Genomic DNA, 14,174 nt, shown 5'->3' with positions numbered 1-14,174 from the left:
CCAAGCACCCACAGTGACCCACACATCACCTGGGCTGCTCTGCACCCAGAGCATCCCCAGCATCTCCTTGGCCCAGGCCCCAGCCACCTGCCAGCACAGCAGCTCCTCAGCAAACATCAGCCCTTCGCCTCCCTTCCTCCCTTTCTCATTTGTTGAGATGCTTCTTTGAAGGGGAACTTGATTATTGAGATACTTGATGATAAAGGGAAGGGCAGCCAATGTGCAGTGCCTGCTGCCAGGCCCAGCCCCAGAGGAGCTGGCTGGTGCTGGGCTGCAGGGCTGTGCTCCCAGGCTGTGTCCTCACTCTCTGTCCCCACTCTCTCTCCCCAGGCCTTGTCCCCAGTCTCTGCTCCCACTCTGTCCCCAGTCTCTCTCCCAGGCCCTCTCCCCAGGCCCTGTCCCCAGCCCCTGTCCCCACTCTCTGTCCCCACTCTCTCTCCCCAGGCTCTGCTCCCAGGCTGTGTCCCCAGGCTCTGTCCCCACTCCCTGTCCTCACTCTCTGTCCCAGGCTGTACCCCCAGTCTCTCCCCAGTCTCTGTCCCCACTGTCTGTCCCCAGGCTGTGCCCCCAGGCCTTGTCCCCAGGCCCTGCTCCCATTCTCTCTCCCCAGTCTCTGCTCCCACTCTGTTCCTAGTCTCCCTCCCATTCTCTCTCCCCAGTCTCTCTCCCCAGGCCCTGTCCCCACTCCCTGTCCCCACTCTCTGTCCCCAGGCTGTGCCCCCAGGCCCTGCTCCCATTCTCTCTCCCCAGTCTCTCTCCCCAGTCTCTCTCCCCAGTCTCTCCCATTCTCTCTCCCCTTTCTCTCTCCCCATTCTCTCTCCCCAGTTTCTCTCCCCAGTCTCTGCTCCCACTCTGTCCCCAGTCTCTCTCCCAGTCTCTCTCCCCAGGCCCTGCTCCCATTCTCTCTCCCCAGTCTCTCTCCCCATTCTCTCTCCCCAGTCTCTCTCCTCAGTCTCTCTCCCCATTCTCTCTCCCCAGTCTCTCTCCCCAGTCTCTCTCCCCATTCTCTCTCCTCAGTCTCTCTCCCCATTCTCTCTCCTCAGTCTCTCTCCCCAGTCTCTCTCCCCAGTCTCTCTCCCCAGTCTCTCCCATTCTCTCTCCCCAGTCTCTCTCCCCAGTCTCTCCCATTCTCTCTCCCCTTTCTCTCTCCCCAGTCTCTCTCCTCAGTCTCTCTCCCCAGTCTCTCTCTCCATTCTCTCTCCCCAGGCCCTGTCCCTGTTTATCCCACCGTGTTTTCCCCTCGTTAGCGATTGTTTGGCGGCTGCTGATGGATGGTGCCGAGGGCTGGGTCTGGAAATGCTCCCCAGCCCTCAGGAAGCTCAGGGGCCTTTGCCAGTACTTCCTTCCTGCATACAAGGGGAGGACAGAATGGGAAAAACCTTGGCTGTCTCTCGCCCTGAGAAAAGGTCTCCCCTTCCAGCTGGATTACAGTAACAGTATTTTAATCTTTCACAAGATTATAATATCCTTCCTCTCTAAGTATAGCTCCAGTGGCAGCTCAGAGAATGAAATGAACCAACAATGTAAAACTCAATAGGTGGTGCTGGAAGCTGAACAAATGGAGGTCCAGACTGGAAGATCCCTATCCTCAGCCAGGATGTAAATCACCAGTGATCACACCTGTCCTACTCAGGACTTGACTCCAAGAGCAATCAGGACTAAGCACTTCAACAGGAGGTGTAAAATGTACATGAGTGATACATGGAAAATTAGTCCCTCCGGACAGATTCATTCCTGTGCCTGTTTTAGAGAGTGGATCTAAACTCAAACCACAACATTTATTACACCTACAAAAGAGAAGGCTCTAATGAGCAATCTGTGAATATTCTGACCAGACATTTCTCACAAGCACCCAGGATATGTTATAGAGACTTGAATGCCTTTTTCCCCAAACCCAGCCTCCAGGTCCTTCTGTGGATGATTCATGAATCTCCATGACATCCTGATGTGCCATCATCACCTGTTCACAGTAATAAAATACATGCTGAGTATTAGAGAATAGATATTTCATGCTATCACAGGAATTTTCCTAAATTTTCCATTTTTGAGCCCCAGATTCAAACCCATGGACGTGGCAAGAGTGTTAGTGTAGGCAGATGTTCAGAACCCCAAATTGCTCTGCCCCAGCCACATGGCCTGGGACAGCCAGAGCAGGGCACATGGGTGGTGGCTCTGAGGAACCCCTCTCCCTGCAGGCCCAGCAAGGGGAGATCCCAGCAATCCCCTCATTTTTCTGGGCAAGTTTGCCCAAGCGAGTCTGTAAAAGCAAGGAACAAATTCTCAGGACTCAACAACAAAAGAAAACTCCCCCAACCTGTGAGCAGACAGCTCTCCTAACAGCCTCTATTTCTGACAAAGGCCTCAGACAAAAAGACTTCACCCATGAACAAAGGTTGGGGAACAATGGGAACTGTCAAAAAATAGCCCTCACGTCAGAGCTAAGAATGCCCCTTGACACTTCCAAAAAAGCCCAGGCTGAGCAGAGCCTGGGAGGCTGCAGGCACAGCCCCTGGCATCCGCCTCTCCCAGCACAAACTGCCAGCAGCACTCCGTGAGGCTGAGCTCCCACAGCCAAAGATGGGGATGGAAGAAGAGAGCAAATTTATGGCAGGTCTGAGCCAGAAGTAGCAAATTCCTGTCTATCCAAGCTCTCCAGCAGGGACCCTGACCCTCGGACTTGATGGGACATACAATGGTGTGTGCACATCTTCCTTACTGCAAAGGGTAGCCAATTACCAATGCAATTAATGAGAAAACTAAGTTATGGCAAATAGCAGAATGAGTTGTCTAACACACTAATAAAACCCCTGTGTTCTGAACTGGTGAGAACCACCAGAAAAAAAAATTGCTCGAAAAATTTTCAACCTGGACTAGAATTCTAAGAATGCTGATATTCAGATGTGGACAGGAAACCTCAAAGATCCAATAATCTTTATGACATGCAATTTGGCATTGATTCACGTTTTGCTTTATTTGTGACTCAGCATTCTTCTCCAACAGCAGTAAGAAAATAAATGGAAAGCAAATCATGCTGAATGAAAACTCACCCGTGGGCTGATCACTTGAGTAACTGTCCTGACTCATCCTCCTAGATCAGGATGCTGAGGTTGGAGGTCTAAACTCAGAGATGCAGCCCAAGCTCTTGTTTCTGGAAAGAAAATGTAGAGTTACTGTCAAACTGTAGGAACTTCACCCTGTGTGAGAAAGATAATATCTTGTGTGTGGTCTGTTGTCCTTGAATTTAGCAGGAGAGTGGAGAACCTACATGCATGTACAACCTGGTGTAGGAGCCACAGGACACGTGCCAGAAGATCAGAGAATGCAATAGGAAACTGAATTGAGTCAACCAAGAAGCCCTGGAAAGTGGCACCTGAGAGCCCATGGAAGGTAAAACAACATGGAGTTAAAAACACAGCTAGGTTCCTGGAATAAGCTGAGTTCCAGATTTGAACTGCACAAACAGCAGTTTGGCTCTTCACTTGAGTAGCCAAACAAAACTCCTGCACAGAGTGAAGAGTTGGACTTGATGACCCTGAGGTCCTTTCCAACTCAGCCAATTCTATGATTCTGTGCAAACCCCAGACCTACCTAACCCCAATCTGGACTAACAGGCCATGTGAAAGTGTGTTTTTGCCACAGCTACACAGCTCCTCCTCTTTGTTTGCTTGCCCTTCCACTCATCATCACATCTTGACTGTTGTAGAATTGGGAACAGAGCCCCTGTCTCCCAAATCCCAGCCCAGTGCCTGAACCACCACATCCTTCCTGCTGAATCACACTGCAGGATTGTTTACCAGGAAGGAAATTCCCCCTCGAGAGCACTCACTCTGAGTGTGCTGGTGGAACACAAATGCTTAGAAAAACACAAACAGAGAGGCAATAACAACAAGTGATTGAAGTCCCTGAGCTGGCTGGAGGCACAGCAGCACCTTGGGTTTGTTGTGGAGCAGTGGAAGCGAGGCCCCAGGGAGCAGGACATGACACAGAACAAGCAGTGCATCCAGGTGGCCCCCAGGAGCAGCCTCCTGCTCTCCACAGATGATCTGTGACTCTGCAAGTCTCTTCCCCACGTTTAACATGAGGTGTAAATCACTTGGGGCCATTCAAAAGGTTTGGATTCTCAGCAGACAGTGGGAAGTCACCTTTGGGAGCAAACCTGCCAAGTGCAAGCAGCTGTGGATATGATACAGAGGGTCAGAATTAATCTCAACATGTTGTGCAAGCAAAGGGCCCTCACTTTCTTTAAGGTCTTTAGCTCCAAAATAAAAAAAAAAAAATCAAACCAAAAAACAACAATGTGTGTATGAGGGGAAGACACCAAAAATGGAACAAATATGTTTTAGCCTAAACACACTTTGTCCCATTGGTCTCCTAGAAAACAAAAAGGGCTGTAATTCATCCATGATCTGTCAAAAAACACAAACCCACTGAAATGGCAGATTCATGGTCCAGGACTCTGAAGAATCTGGCTCTGCTCAGCAGTTGGGCAAAGGGGAAGAATTTCCCCATTCACAAGCAGTGGCTTTCAGGTTGTGTCCCACAGGACCCCACCACAATAACCAACAAACACAGGCTTGGGCAGATGGCAGAGCTTGGATTGGATCTCAGGACACTCCCTTCAAATATCACAGCAAGGGAATCCCATCAGGACCTGAGGACTCCTGGGGGACAGGGAACCAAAGCTTCCCTCTCAGCAGCATCCTGGGGTCCCAGCCAGATCTAGAGCAGCTTTACAAGCCCCAAGATGGGGCTTCTACTACAGCAGAAGTTTCTCACCAGAAGACACTTTGAGGCACTTCAATTCCTTTGAACAGTAAAAAAAGTCACAATTTCTCCTCAGGGCTTCTTTTGACCTTGACATGACCTGAAATCCCTCAAGCCTCACTTTTTGACATCATATGAGAGTAATTCAGGAATTAACATGAAATGTAATTCCATTGTTCTCCATTCAAATGGCTATTCTCTCATTCCTTGCCTGCTATTTTCGGGGTCAGGATCCAGTTTGTAGCTTTTTCCATTAGATCTAAATCAAGTGTGTCCAGAGGGAGAAGATAACTGCACACGCTCAGTCCTGCAGGATGGGGCAGTGATCGGTGTGCAGGGGTGGGTGATGGCCCCCAAGAAGGCAATTGCTGCCATGAGTGTCTCCTGCTTGGTTCCAACAATTCCCTGTATGGAAACCCAGCGTGGAGCAGCCAAAGGAAAGGCCAAAGGAAAAGGCAAATTGCTGCCAAGCTGCTTCTCCAAGGACTGCTGGCTTTTCTCCAGAGCAGGTGTGGTCACTGCTGAGCTCTTGATTGTGATGTCGAGCTCATGGCTGGAGCCATGCAGGACTTGGTTTGTATTGCAGCCAGGAGAGATAAGGATGCACACAGTCAGTCTGATAACACTGAGGATGGATGGATGGATGGATGGATGGATGATGGATGGATGGATGGATGGATGGATGGATGGATGGATGGATGATGGATGGATGGATGATGGATGGATGATGGATGGATGGATGGATGGATGGATGGATGGATGATGGATGGATGGATGGATGGATGGGTGGATGGATGATGGATGGATGGATGGATGGATGGATGGATGATGGATGGATGGATGGATGGATGGATGGATGGATAGATGGATGGATGGATGGATGGATGGATGGATGATGGATGGATGATGGATGGATGGATGGATGATTGATGGATGGATGGATGGATGGATGATGGATGGATGGATGGATGATGGATGGATGGACAGTGTTTGACACCTGCTTGCTTACAACTGCCCCAGAGGCAAAGCAACCCGCAGGTGGATGGAGACAGTGTGAACAGAGCTCCCATTCTGCTTTCTCAGTAACAGCTGAGGCCACAGCCACTGCCAGACAGGGAACTGGGGGCCACTGGTTTCTTTCTGAGTGATTTCAGTTCAAGCAGGGCCATTGCTGGGCTGGAGTGAACAAGGTGCTCCTGACCATGCTGGGAAAAGCAGGAAGTCTCCTTCCTGACAGTCTGTTAACTTCCATGGGATCAGCTCTGGGTTGGTATCTCAAGCTCTGCCTGAGCTGGTGCTTCCCTTAATGCTCAGAAACGTGGTGAAGTGACCATATAAAAAATTTTATCTCTTCTCAGAAAATGTCCCCACAAAAAAAGGTTTCTATTCTGCCTGGGTATGGGAAATATTTGAAAATGTGAAGTGAGAGTCACTTAAATCTTTAGAAAATAGAAAACAAACACTGCAAAGCAGCACTTATTTGTAGGTGTCTTCATATGGGGATTTTGAAGCCTATTTCACATTTTTACAAGCTTCCTTTTATTGCCTTGGTCTTACAGAACATACAGGCACACACAGCTAAAAAAGATATCACAGAATCCCCTGAACTGGGAGGGACCCCCAGGATCCCCCAGCCCAGCCCCTGTCCCTGCCCAGCCCCCCCAGCAGCCCCACCCTGGGCACCCCTGGCAGCGCTGCCCAAAGGCTCCTGGAGCTCTGGCAGCCTCGGGGCCGTGCCCATTCCCTGGGCAGCCTGGGCAGTGCCAGCACCCTCTGGGGGCAGAGCCTTGCCCTGAGCTCCAGCCTGAGCTGCCCTGGCCCAGCCCCAGCCGTGCCCTGGCTCCTGTCCCTGGCCCAGAGCAGGGATCAGAGCTGTCCCTTGGAGGAAGCTGCACATTGCCCTGAAGTTTCCACTCTCATGGACCCCTCCCCAGAAAAAACATGAGTTAGGAGATGGGTGAAGGAGCTGTAGTCCTAGGAGTGCCTGCAAAAGCATCCTCTGAAGATCATGGGTGCCTTTTCATTGGCTTTTACAGACTTTGGATTCTGCACTCAAACCCCATTTAGCTTCGATTTAGCTCCCATCAGCTACAAACCCAGCATTCATCCTTCACAAACTTCACACAAGCTTCATTCTTCACAATGTCCCAGCTAAGCTACACCATTCAAAATCTCTGCTTAAATTCTGGCATCTCAGGCTGCAGTGTGTCACAAATGACCTGCCTCCCAAGCCCTTTCACAAGCTGTGTCTGTAGCATATGTTCTTTCAGAGTGGGCAGAAGTGATGAAGAGTCTGCAGCCTCTCTGCACCTCAGGTTGAAATGCAAATTGCAGTTCCACCTAATTTTACAGACTTCCCATTATCGCATAAATCTTTAACTACTCAGAAATGGAAACTTCACTTTGCTGTGATGATATTGAAAAAAACCACTGACACAAGCAAAAAATAAAAAAGAAAATTCAAACCAGGCAGTGTTCAGCCAGTGCCTGCCATGGCTCTGGGCCTGTGTGAAGAACCCCAGGCTGTGTTCCCTCCCCTGAAACCAGCAGGGGTCCGTGAGTTCCTATCTGGACAGGGCTGCTCAGGACCACCAGGACCACTGGCACTGCAGAAGCAAAAGGGCCAGGACATGACCCTGCCTCCCGAATAAATGTATTCAATTAGAGCTTATTCTAGGGAGATCACTTCACTTGAATGGAATTTTTATTAAATGATTATTGACTTTTGATAATTTATGGGAGTAATTTAATAATTTCCCACTATTTGTGCCACAATAAGATGCATTTGAAGTGCTGAAGTTCCGAAGCAGAACACTCATGGCAGAAGCCAGCAGAGCCACACTGCTCCAGAGAACACCCTCTGCCTCATTAGCTCGGACATTAAAACTGGAAAGCAGCTGACAAAACATCAACAGATGTCTGTCAAAGTCTGTTGGATTTTCAAGGCTGTCCCCTCAGCATGGTGAAGCCCACCAGCTTGACAGGAATGATTTTTTATGGGATTCCTGTCCGAGTTCCTAACATCAATCAGCAAATTGTTGTGATCCCAGGGCATAAGTAGAACCTGAACTCCTGGAGGAAGCCCTGGATACCAAAGAATGTATCTCCCTGCATGCCTGCAGAGTTCCACGACCCAGCTCTCCCTGCTCATTTCACTCTTCTCACCCATCAATCACCTCCAGCCACTGGGAAAGCGAACCCTGGACACAACCAGCACATCTGGAGTGGCTCCGGGCAGCGCTGCCAGGACGGCGCTGCTGCTGGGGTGGCTCTGGCCGTGCCGCAGCCCAGGAGGCTCGGCGAGCTGAGCTGGGGCTCAGGTGCACTCCCCGTGCATTCCCCGGAGCATTCCCCGTGCATTCTCCATGTGCTCCCCGTGCATTCCCCATGCATTCCCCCGTGCATTCCCCGTGCGCTCCCCATGTGCTCCCCGGTGCGCTCCCCGTGCATTCCCCGTGCGCTCCCCCGTGCGCTCCCCAGTGCATTCCCCGTGCATTCCCCATGCATTCCCCATGCATTCTCCATGCGCTCCCCGTGCGCTCCCCGTGCATTCCCCGTGCGCTCCCCGTGCATTCCCCGTGCATTCCCCCAGTGCTCCCCGTGTATTCCCCATGTGCTCCCCGTGCATTCCCCGTGCGCTCCCCGTGCGCTCCCCGGTACATTCCCCGTGCCCTCCCCGCGCGCTCCCCGCGCGCTCCCCATGTGCTCCCCGTGCGCTCCCCGGTACATTCCCCGTGCGCTCCCCGTGCGCTCCCCGTGCGCGGAGCAGCCGCGGGGCTCTGGCACCCTCTGCTGACAAACCCGGCCGGGCCCGGGCTCTCTTTGCTGCGTTAATAGCTCGGAGCTTGACAGGTTTTATCTGCCTGCTCAGATATTTCTGTAAAATCACACTGATCACAGCAGGCCCCTCTGCCCCGGGTTTGCTCGGGGAGCCACACACAGCCCGCACAGGGGCATGCCCTCCTCTCCTGTCTCCGGGCCCACCTAAACCCCTGGGTTGCCTAAAACCTCTGGGATTTATGGTCCTTTCCATCTCCCAGCACTACCCAGCTCCCTGCAGGCAGCATCGATCCTCTCCCTTATTTCTGAAAGTTTTGTACCTGGGAGGAGACCCCTCATCCACCTTGGAAGCATCCCTGGAAGGGAACACACCTGCCAGTCCCACCCTCCTGATGCACGATTCCCTCAGCAGTCTGCACCCCACCCGTGTCACACAGCAGCTGTGACCCCTCCCTGTCCCTGAGCACGACACAGGAGCTGTGCCTGCCGGGGGGGCTCTGTGCCACCCCCTCCACCGGGACAGCCTGGCACCGAGGAAGGACAGGGAGGTGACCACACACACCTTGGTCACACACCTGACGTGCCCAACCCCCAGAGTGTCACACAGAGATGCCCCAAGGTGCTGGCTGTGACCAGGGACACCCACCCTGCTGAACCCAGGCACAGTGCCCTGACCCTGCTGTGCTGCACGGGAGAGCTCCCAGGGAAAAATGAACACCAAGAACAGAAAATTCTGTGTATGGGCAACAGTGAAACAGAAACCTGATAGATGGGGATGTGTAAACTTCAGAGATTGATTTTCAGTCTTGTTATTGTCTGCATTTTTCTGATTCTCGCTGCTTCTCTAGGGAAGGCTGTGAGGAGGTGACAGCACACCCCAGGTAAGGCACAGAGAGCTCAGGTGCTGAACAGACTGGCACTTTCCAGAACTATTTCAAACCCATGCAGGCCATACTTAGCCTGTCAAAGGGACTGCACTTCAGGAGAAAGAATCTCAAAGGATCATTTCACCTTCAAACCAGGACCTTAAACAAAAAACCAAAAAACCCAAGGAATAACTTTGGAAATAGACAATTCAGGATTTCCACCAGAATCAAAGTGTAACCAAAAATTCTCAGCAAATAGAAAAATAGCTCAGTTGAAGACACTTCACAAATTTCATTCCAAAGTTTGGCTACTACTGAAAACCACTATAATATAGAAAAATTTTGAAATTTTAAAATGTCAGGGGAGTAAATAATCAGGGTGATTGTAATAGTAACATGTAAATCCTTCTTTTGAGGAGATCCAGCAGAGTTACTTTACATGCTGACAACTCAGTCTCTCTTGAGCTCTCTCACATTAGAAGACCTTACTTGGCTTGCTTTTTCCCCATCCTAGAACAGCTTTGTTAACACGGTGAGCACAACTCCTCTGAGGACTCAATGCAGCACTTCCCAAATAGAGCCAGGGTTGCGTCAGTGCGAGTTCTTCAGACTCTTTGACTGCTCCCAGGACTTGGATTTCAAGTTTAGGCAGCAGTGTTAAGCCAGTATTACCAACATCTGTCCAGAGCTCTCTCATGGAGTGTTTGAACGTTCCCTCCTGGATTGCTGAGGAAGCTTTATTATCCCTCATAAGCATATTCAGGTTTTATTTTTTTAAGCATGCAGCATCCTCTGGAGTCTGACACTGCTAAAAGGCTTGGCTGGACGGGCTCTGGCAGCAGTGGCTGTGGCAGCTGCAGCCCTTGTGTCACCAGATGTTTGTCCCACCTTGCCCTGCCAGGAAAGCACAGCTGGCTGGGCTCAGCTCGCAGCTATGGCACGTGATTGAGAGCAGTGGCTGAAAGGGTTTGTACAAAACGAGGGGGCTCTGGGCTGGCACACAGCAAGGTCCGAGTGTCCGAGTGCAGCTGCTGGGCAGGGTCAGAGCGGTGACAGGGACACGGGCTGAGCTCCCCTCTGCCCGAATCCCACACCTTGGGGGTGTCCCAGGGATCACCCACACACACTCTGCACTCACATCCCTACTGCACAGGTTGGGTAAATTGCAGTAAATGCAATCACCTCCTCACTGACACATGCTCCAGCAATGTGAAACAGAGAGAATTTCACGAATTGTGGCATTTACAGAAGAAGGGAGGGAGGAAGGTTCGTCTTTGATAAAAGTATAAAAGTACTTTTCTTCTACCTTCTTTTTTAGTTATTTTTATTAGTATTGAAGCTTTCCTTCTCCCCAGGGTTTTGCTTGAATACCTCCAGATGCAGATGTAACAATAAACAAAAAGCTTTTACAGGATGGATGAGTAATTTTACAAATCTGCTAAATTTTCTCCATCCTGGTCTGTTTCTCTCCCTCTCTGCCCTTCAATTCACTCACAGGAGCTGAAGCTCCACTGTGTGTATTTCTCCTTGATCACTTTCACTCCAGACCATGTCTAACCATGAATCAAAGCACAATAATCCAAGGATTTCCTCTCAAATCACCATTTCCTCTGTTTTCCCTGTTACTAGCAAATCTCTCAGATCCCAACTGTCTGCAGCTCCTCATCCTCCGCCCTGGCGGGAGCTCCCGAGCAGCCGGAGCAGAGCCAGGGCCCTGCAGCCTGCACAGCTCCAGCACCCACAGGGCCATGGGCAGCTCCTGTGCTTCCCCCAGACACTGCTACCCTGCCTTGGAAACCCTGCCAGAATTCAGGCCTTCCACAAGCCACTGGTGTTTTAATTTCCAGGTTCTTGTCATGTTTAACTCAGACCTCCTTTGGAGTTTTTTCTCCCTGAGATCTGATATACAGGGTCGACAACGAGCAGCTATTTGTTTTAGTAACAACTTATTTCATTTCTGTTTGCCTTCTGCCCACATCATTGCCCGTGAGTCCTCCCCTGTCCTGCAGGGAGACTCCTCGTTGTTGATGGCAGCAAGGACAGGAATGCTGCAGAGGCAGGAGCTGCAGCACCGATCAGCTGCAACATCTGCTGATGGCTGAACAGCTGCAGGAGATAGTGACTTTGTTTGTGGCTGAAGATCCTGACTGCTACTTGGAATATAAGCTACGGGATGACCGATTGCTAGTCTGGAACCTTGACCAGCAGCTCTTGTTACAAGATCACGCCTTTCAATGCATGGTGGCTTTGCTTCCCCACCCTCTGGAAAGAGCTCTGTCCTGGGCAATCCCACCTGCTGGCACCTGAGGGACTGACACCCATGCACTGTCCCTTTTCCCTCCTGTTCCTCCTGAAAAAGTTTCATTTCACTGCTCATCACCAGATGACCTCATGGTCAATTAAGGCTGCTTATCAAAGTCAATTAAGTCTTTGTCAAGCACAAAGCCAGTACCTGCACCACACTCTCCTTGTACACTTCCTCACACTCACACCCACAGCAAGAGAAACAACATTCTGCTGGAAATGTTTTTAGGAATAGTGTCCAATCCCATAAGGTCAGGACAACGCCAAGTCACATTATTCACCACACATTGTGCACTGACTTCTTATCTCTTCCCAAGCCATAGCAGTATTCTCTCCACCATGCTTGATAAGAAATTGCTTTCCAAATTCTTTCATGGGTAGTTGTTCCTCATGCTTTATGTCCTGAACAAGCTTAGAGACCTTCTAAGCTCAGATCTAGAGATCTTCTCTAAGCTTATTCAGGAGGAAAAGGGCCAGGGAAGCAGGTTCTGAATGCAGTGTTGATTAGCCACCAGTGGGATCAACAAGATCACCTTTGGCACAAATGGCTTTTACAAGGGATGTTTGTTTGTAATCAAGTTTGTAGAAGATGATACTAAAGGAGGGAATAAGGAGAGTCTTGAAGGTGTGTCGCAGACATCTTTTCATTAAAATCCTTTTATTAGGATTTTTCCTGCTGAAGCTGAGAAGTTTCAGCAACAAAGTGTAAACAAGGGTTATCTGCTGCTGTGGAATGGAACAGGTGGATCCATGATTGGTCTCCTGTAGATGTTTAGATTTACTGACCACTCATGGCAGAGCTGGCTCTCGCTCTGTACTGAGACACAGATCTTTGTTATCATTCTTTTCTTTTCTATTTTTAGCTTAGCCAGCTTCTGAAGAAGCTTTTTCCTTCTATTTCTTTTAGTATAGTTATAATGTAGTAGATATACCATACAATAATAAATCAAGCCTTCTGATCATAGAATCAACATTCTCGTCTCTCTCTCATCCTGAAAACCCCTGTGACCACGGTCACAATGGTGCAGTTTTGTTCTCTGGGCAGCACTCCTGGAGGGCCAGCACAGAGAAACCACTCCTGAAGCTCCTGGGTAGGGAGCCAGCTTTTCCCACGTGTCTGGAAGATGGATTTCCAGCAGCCTCCTCCTCACCCTTTGCTTCTCCTCACAGTGCACAAGCAAAGGCTTCACCCTGCAGCCTCCTCCTGCCTCGCCCCCAACACTTGGGTCAGACTGGGGAACAGAGTCTCCAGTTCAAAGGCTCAGGTTAATTTTCACAAGTGTTTTGAGCAATGACATGCACAGCCACTGTGAAACATCTGCTCAGATCAGGAGATCTCAATAGCTACAGACGTCTCCACCACTGTCTTCAGAAGTTGAGAAAAATGCGCCTTGCCCAGCTTTTGGACTGGTCCACATCCACAAACATTATTTACCTGAAAGGCATGTGTTTTCTCAGTATGATTTCTAATTAGCTGTAGTTAGAGTTGCAACAATCATGCTTTAATTTTTCAGAAGGTACTACAGTTTATGCATAGTTTTAACCACCTTTTGAAAAACCTTTAAGTAGTGATGAATCGACCCATAAAATAATACAAATGTCAGAAACAACGTATTATTCTCCTTTAGGCATGGGCAGGGATATCTGATTTTTGGCTGCCAAATGATTTGGCATCTGAACAGCTGGCAACAAATTCAAAGTGAAACAGCAAAACTGTGGGCAACTGCTGGCAAGATTGGGATTCCTCTCCTTTGCATTTGGACATGAAATGCTATGTTTGTTCTGGGATGCTCTAATCTAATTCACTTGTTCACAGCACAGCAAGTCAGCTCCATCAAGATAGTTTGTGTCTGCACTGCTCTGCCACAAAGCCAAGAGCACCTCTGCTGTGAAGCACGACGAATACACAAGTCCTCACTTGATCAAAGGAACCACTGGAGAGAGATCTCACCCTGTGGTTCTCTCCTGCCTCACTCCCCACTGGAGTCTGCAGATGCCTACCAGAAACTGAAAAGCAAACCAAGGGAGCCCTGGTGTCTCCTCTGCTATCAGCAGCCCAGCCAGCCCCACTGCTGGGGTGAGCTGGGTGACACCTGCTCCTGGCGGGCTCTGAAGGACCAGGACAGCCTGTGCTGTTGTCAGCACATCTCAGCTGTGTGAGAGATCAGCTCCTGGGGTCTGCCTAAGCCCCCAGCAGGCTGCATGGTGCACAGGGACACCTAAGGATGGGATGGCAGCAGTGCTGGGTGCTCTGGATGCAGCCACAACACAAGGCTGTCCTGCTGCATCTCCTGGGCTCCCCACTGCTCACACCACATCTCTTTCATGGCCACACGCTGCCATGGAAGCCCTGACACTGTATGAACGTGAGCAGCACAGCCATGTCTCTCCTGTCTATATTCCATGCCAGAGATGCAGCACAGAGCAGGGCAGGAAGCCCCAGAGCAGCTCTCCCTGCAT

At 50.2% G+C, this 14,174-nt stretch overlaps 1 protein-coding gene across 5 annotated transcripts in view; it reads right to left on the bottom strand.

The window, feature by feature from the left end:
• The window catches only part of EXD3 (exonuclease 3'-5' domain containing 3), a 263,639-nt gene that overhangs the window by 195,610 nt on the left and 53,855 nt on the right, over nt 1-14,174 (bottom strand). For 4 of the 5 annotated variants that reach the window (XR_008483587.1, XM_054283983.1, XM_054283982.1 and 1 more), the window contains exon 3: nt 3,048-3,148. Coding sequence is in view for 4 of the 5 variants with exons in the window: in XM_054283983.1 (XP_054139958.1) it covers nt 3,048-3,084 (37 nt within the window). In the remaining variant the exon portion in view is untranslated. Of the gene's footprint in view, nt 1-3,047; nt 3,149-7,929; nt 8,016-14,174 lie in introns of those variants that run through there. The other variant, XM_054283984.1, reaches the window with a different exon arrangement.

The sequence above is a fragment of the Melozone crissalis genome, unplaced genomic scaffold, assembly GCF_028551555.1.
Source record: "Melozone crissalis strain CALT ecotype California unplaced genomic scaffold, PUWL_Pcris_2 ptg000041l_1, whole genome shotgun sequence".
Taxonomy (NCBI): Eukaryota; Metazoa; Chordata; class Aves; order Passeriformes; family Passerellidae; genus Melozone; species Melozone crissalis.
This window is presented reverse-complemented; position numbering and strand designations above follow the sequence as displayed.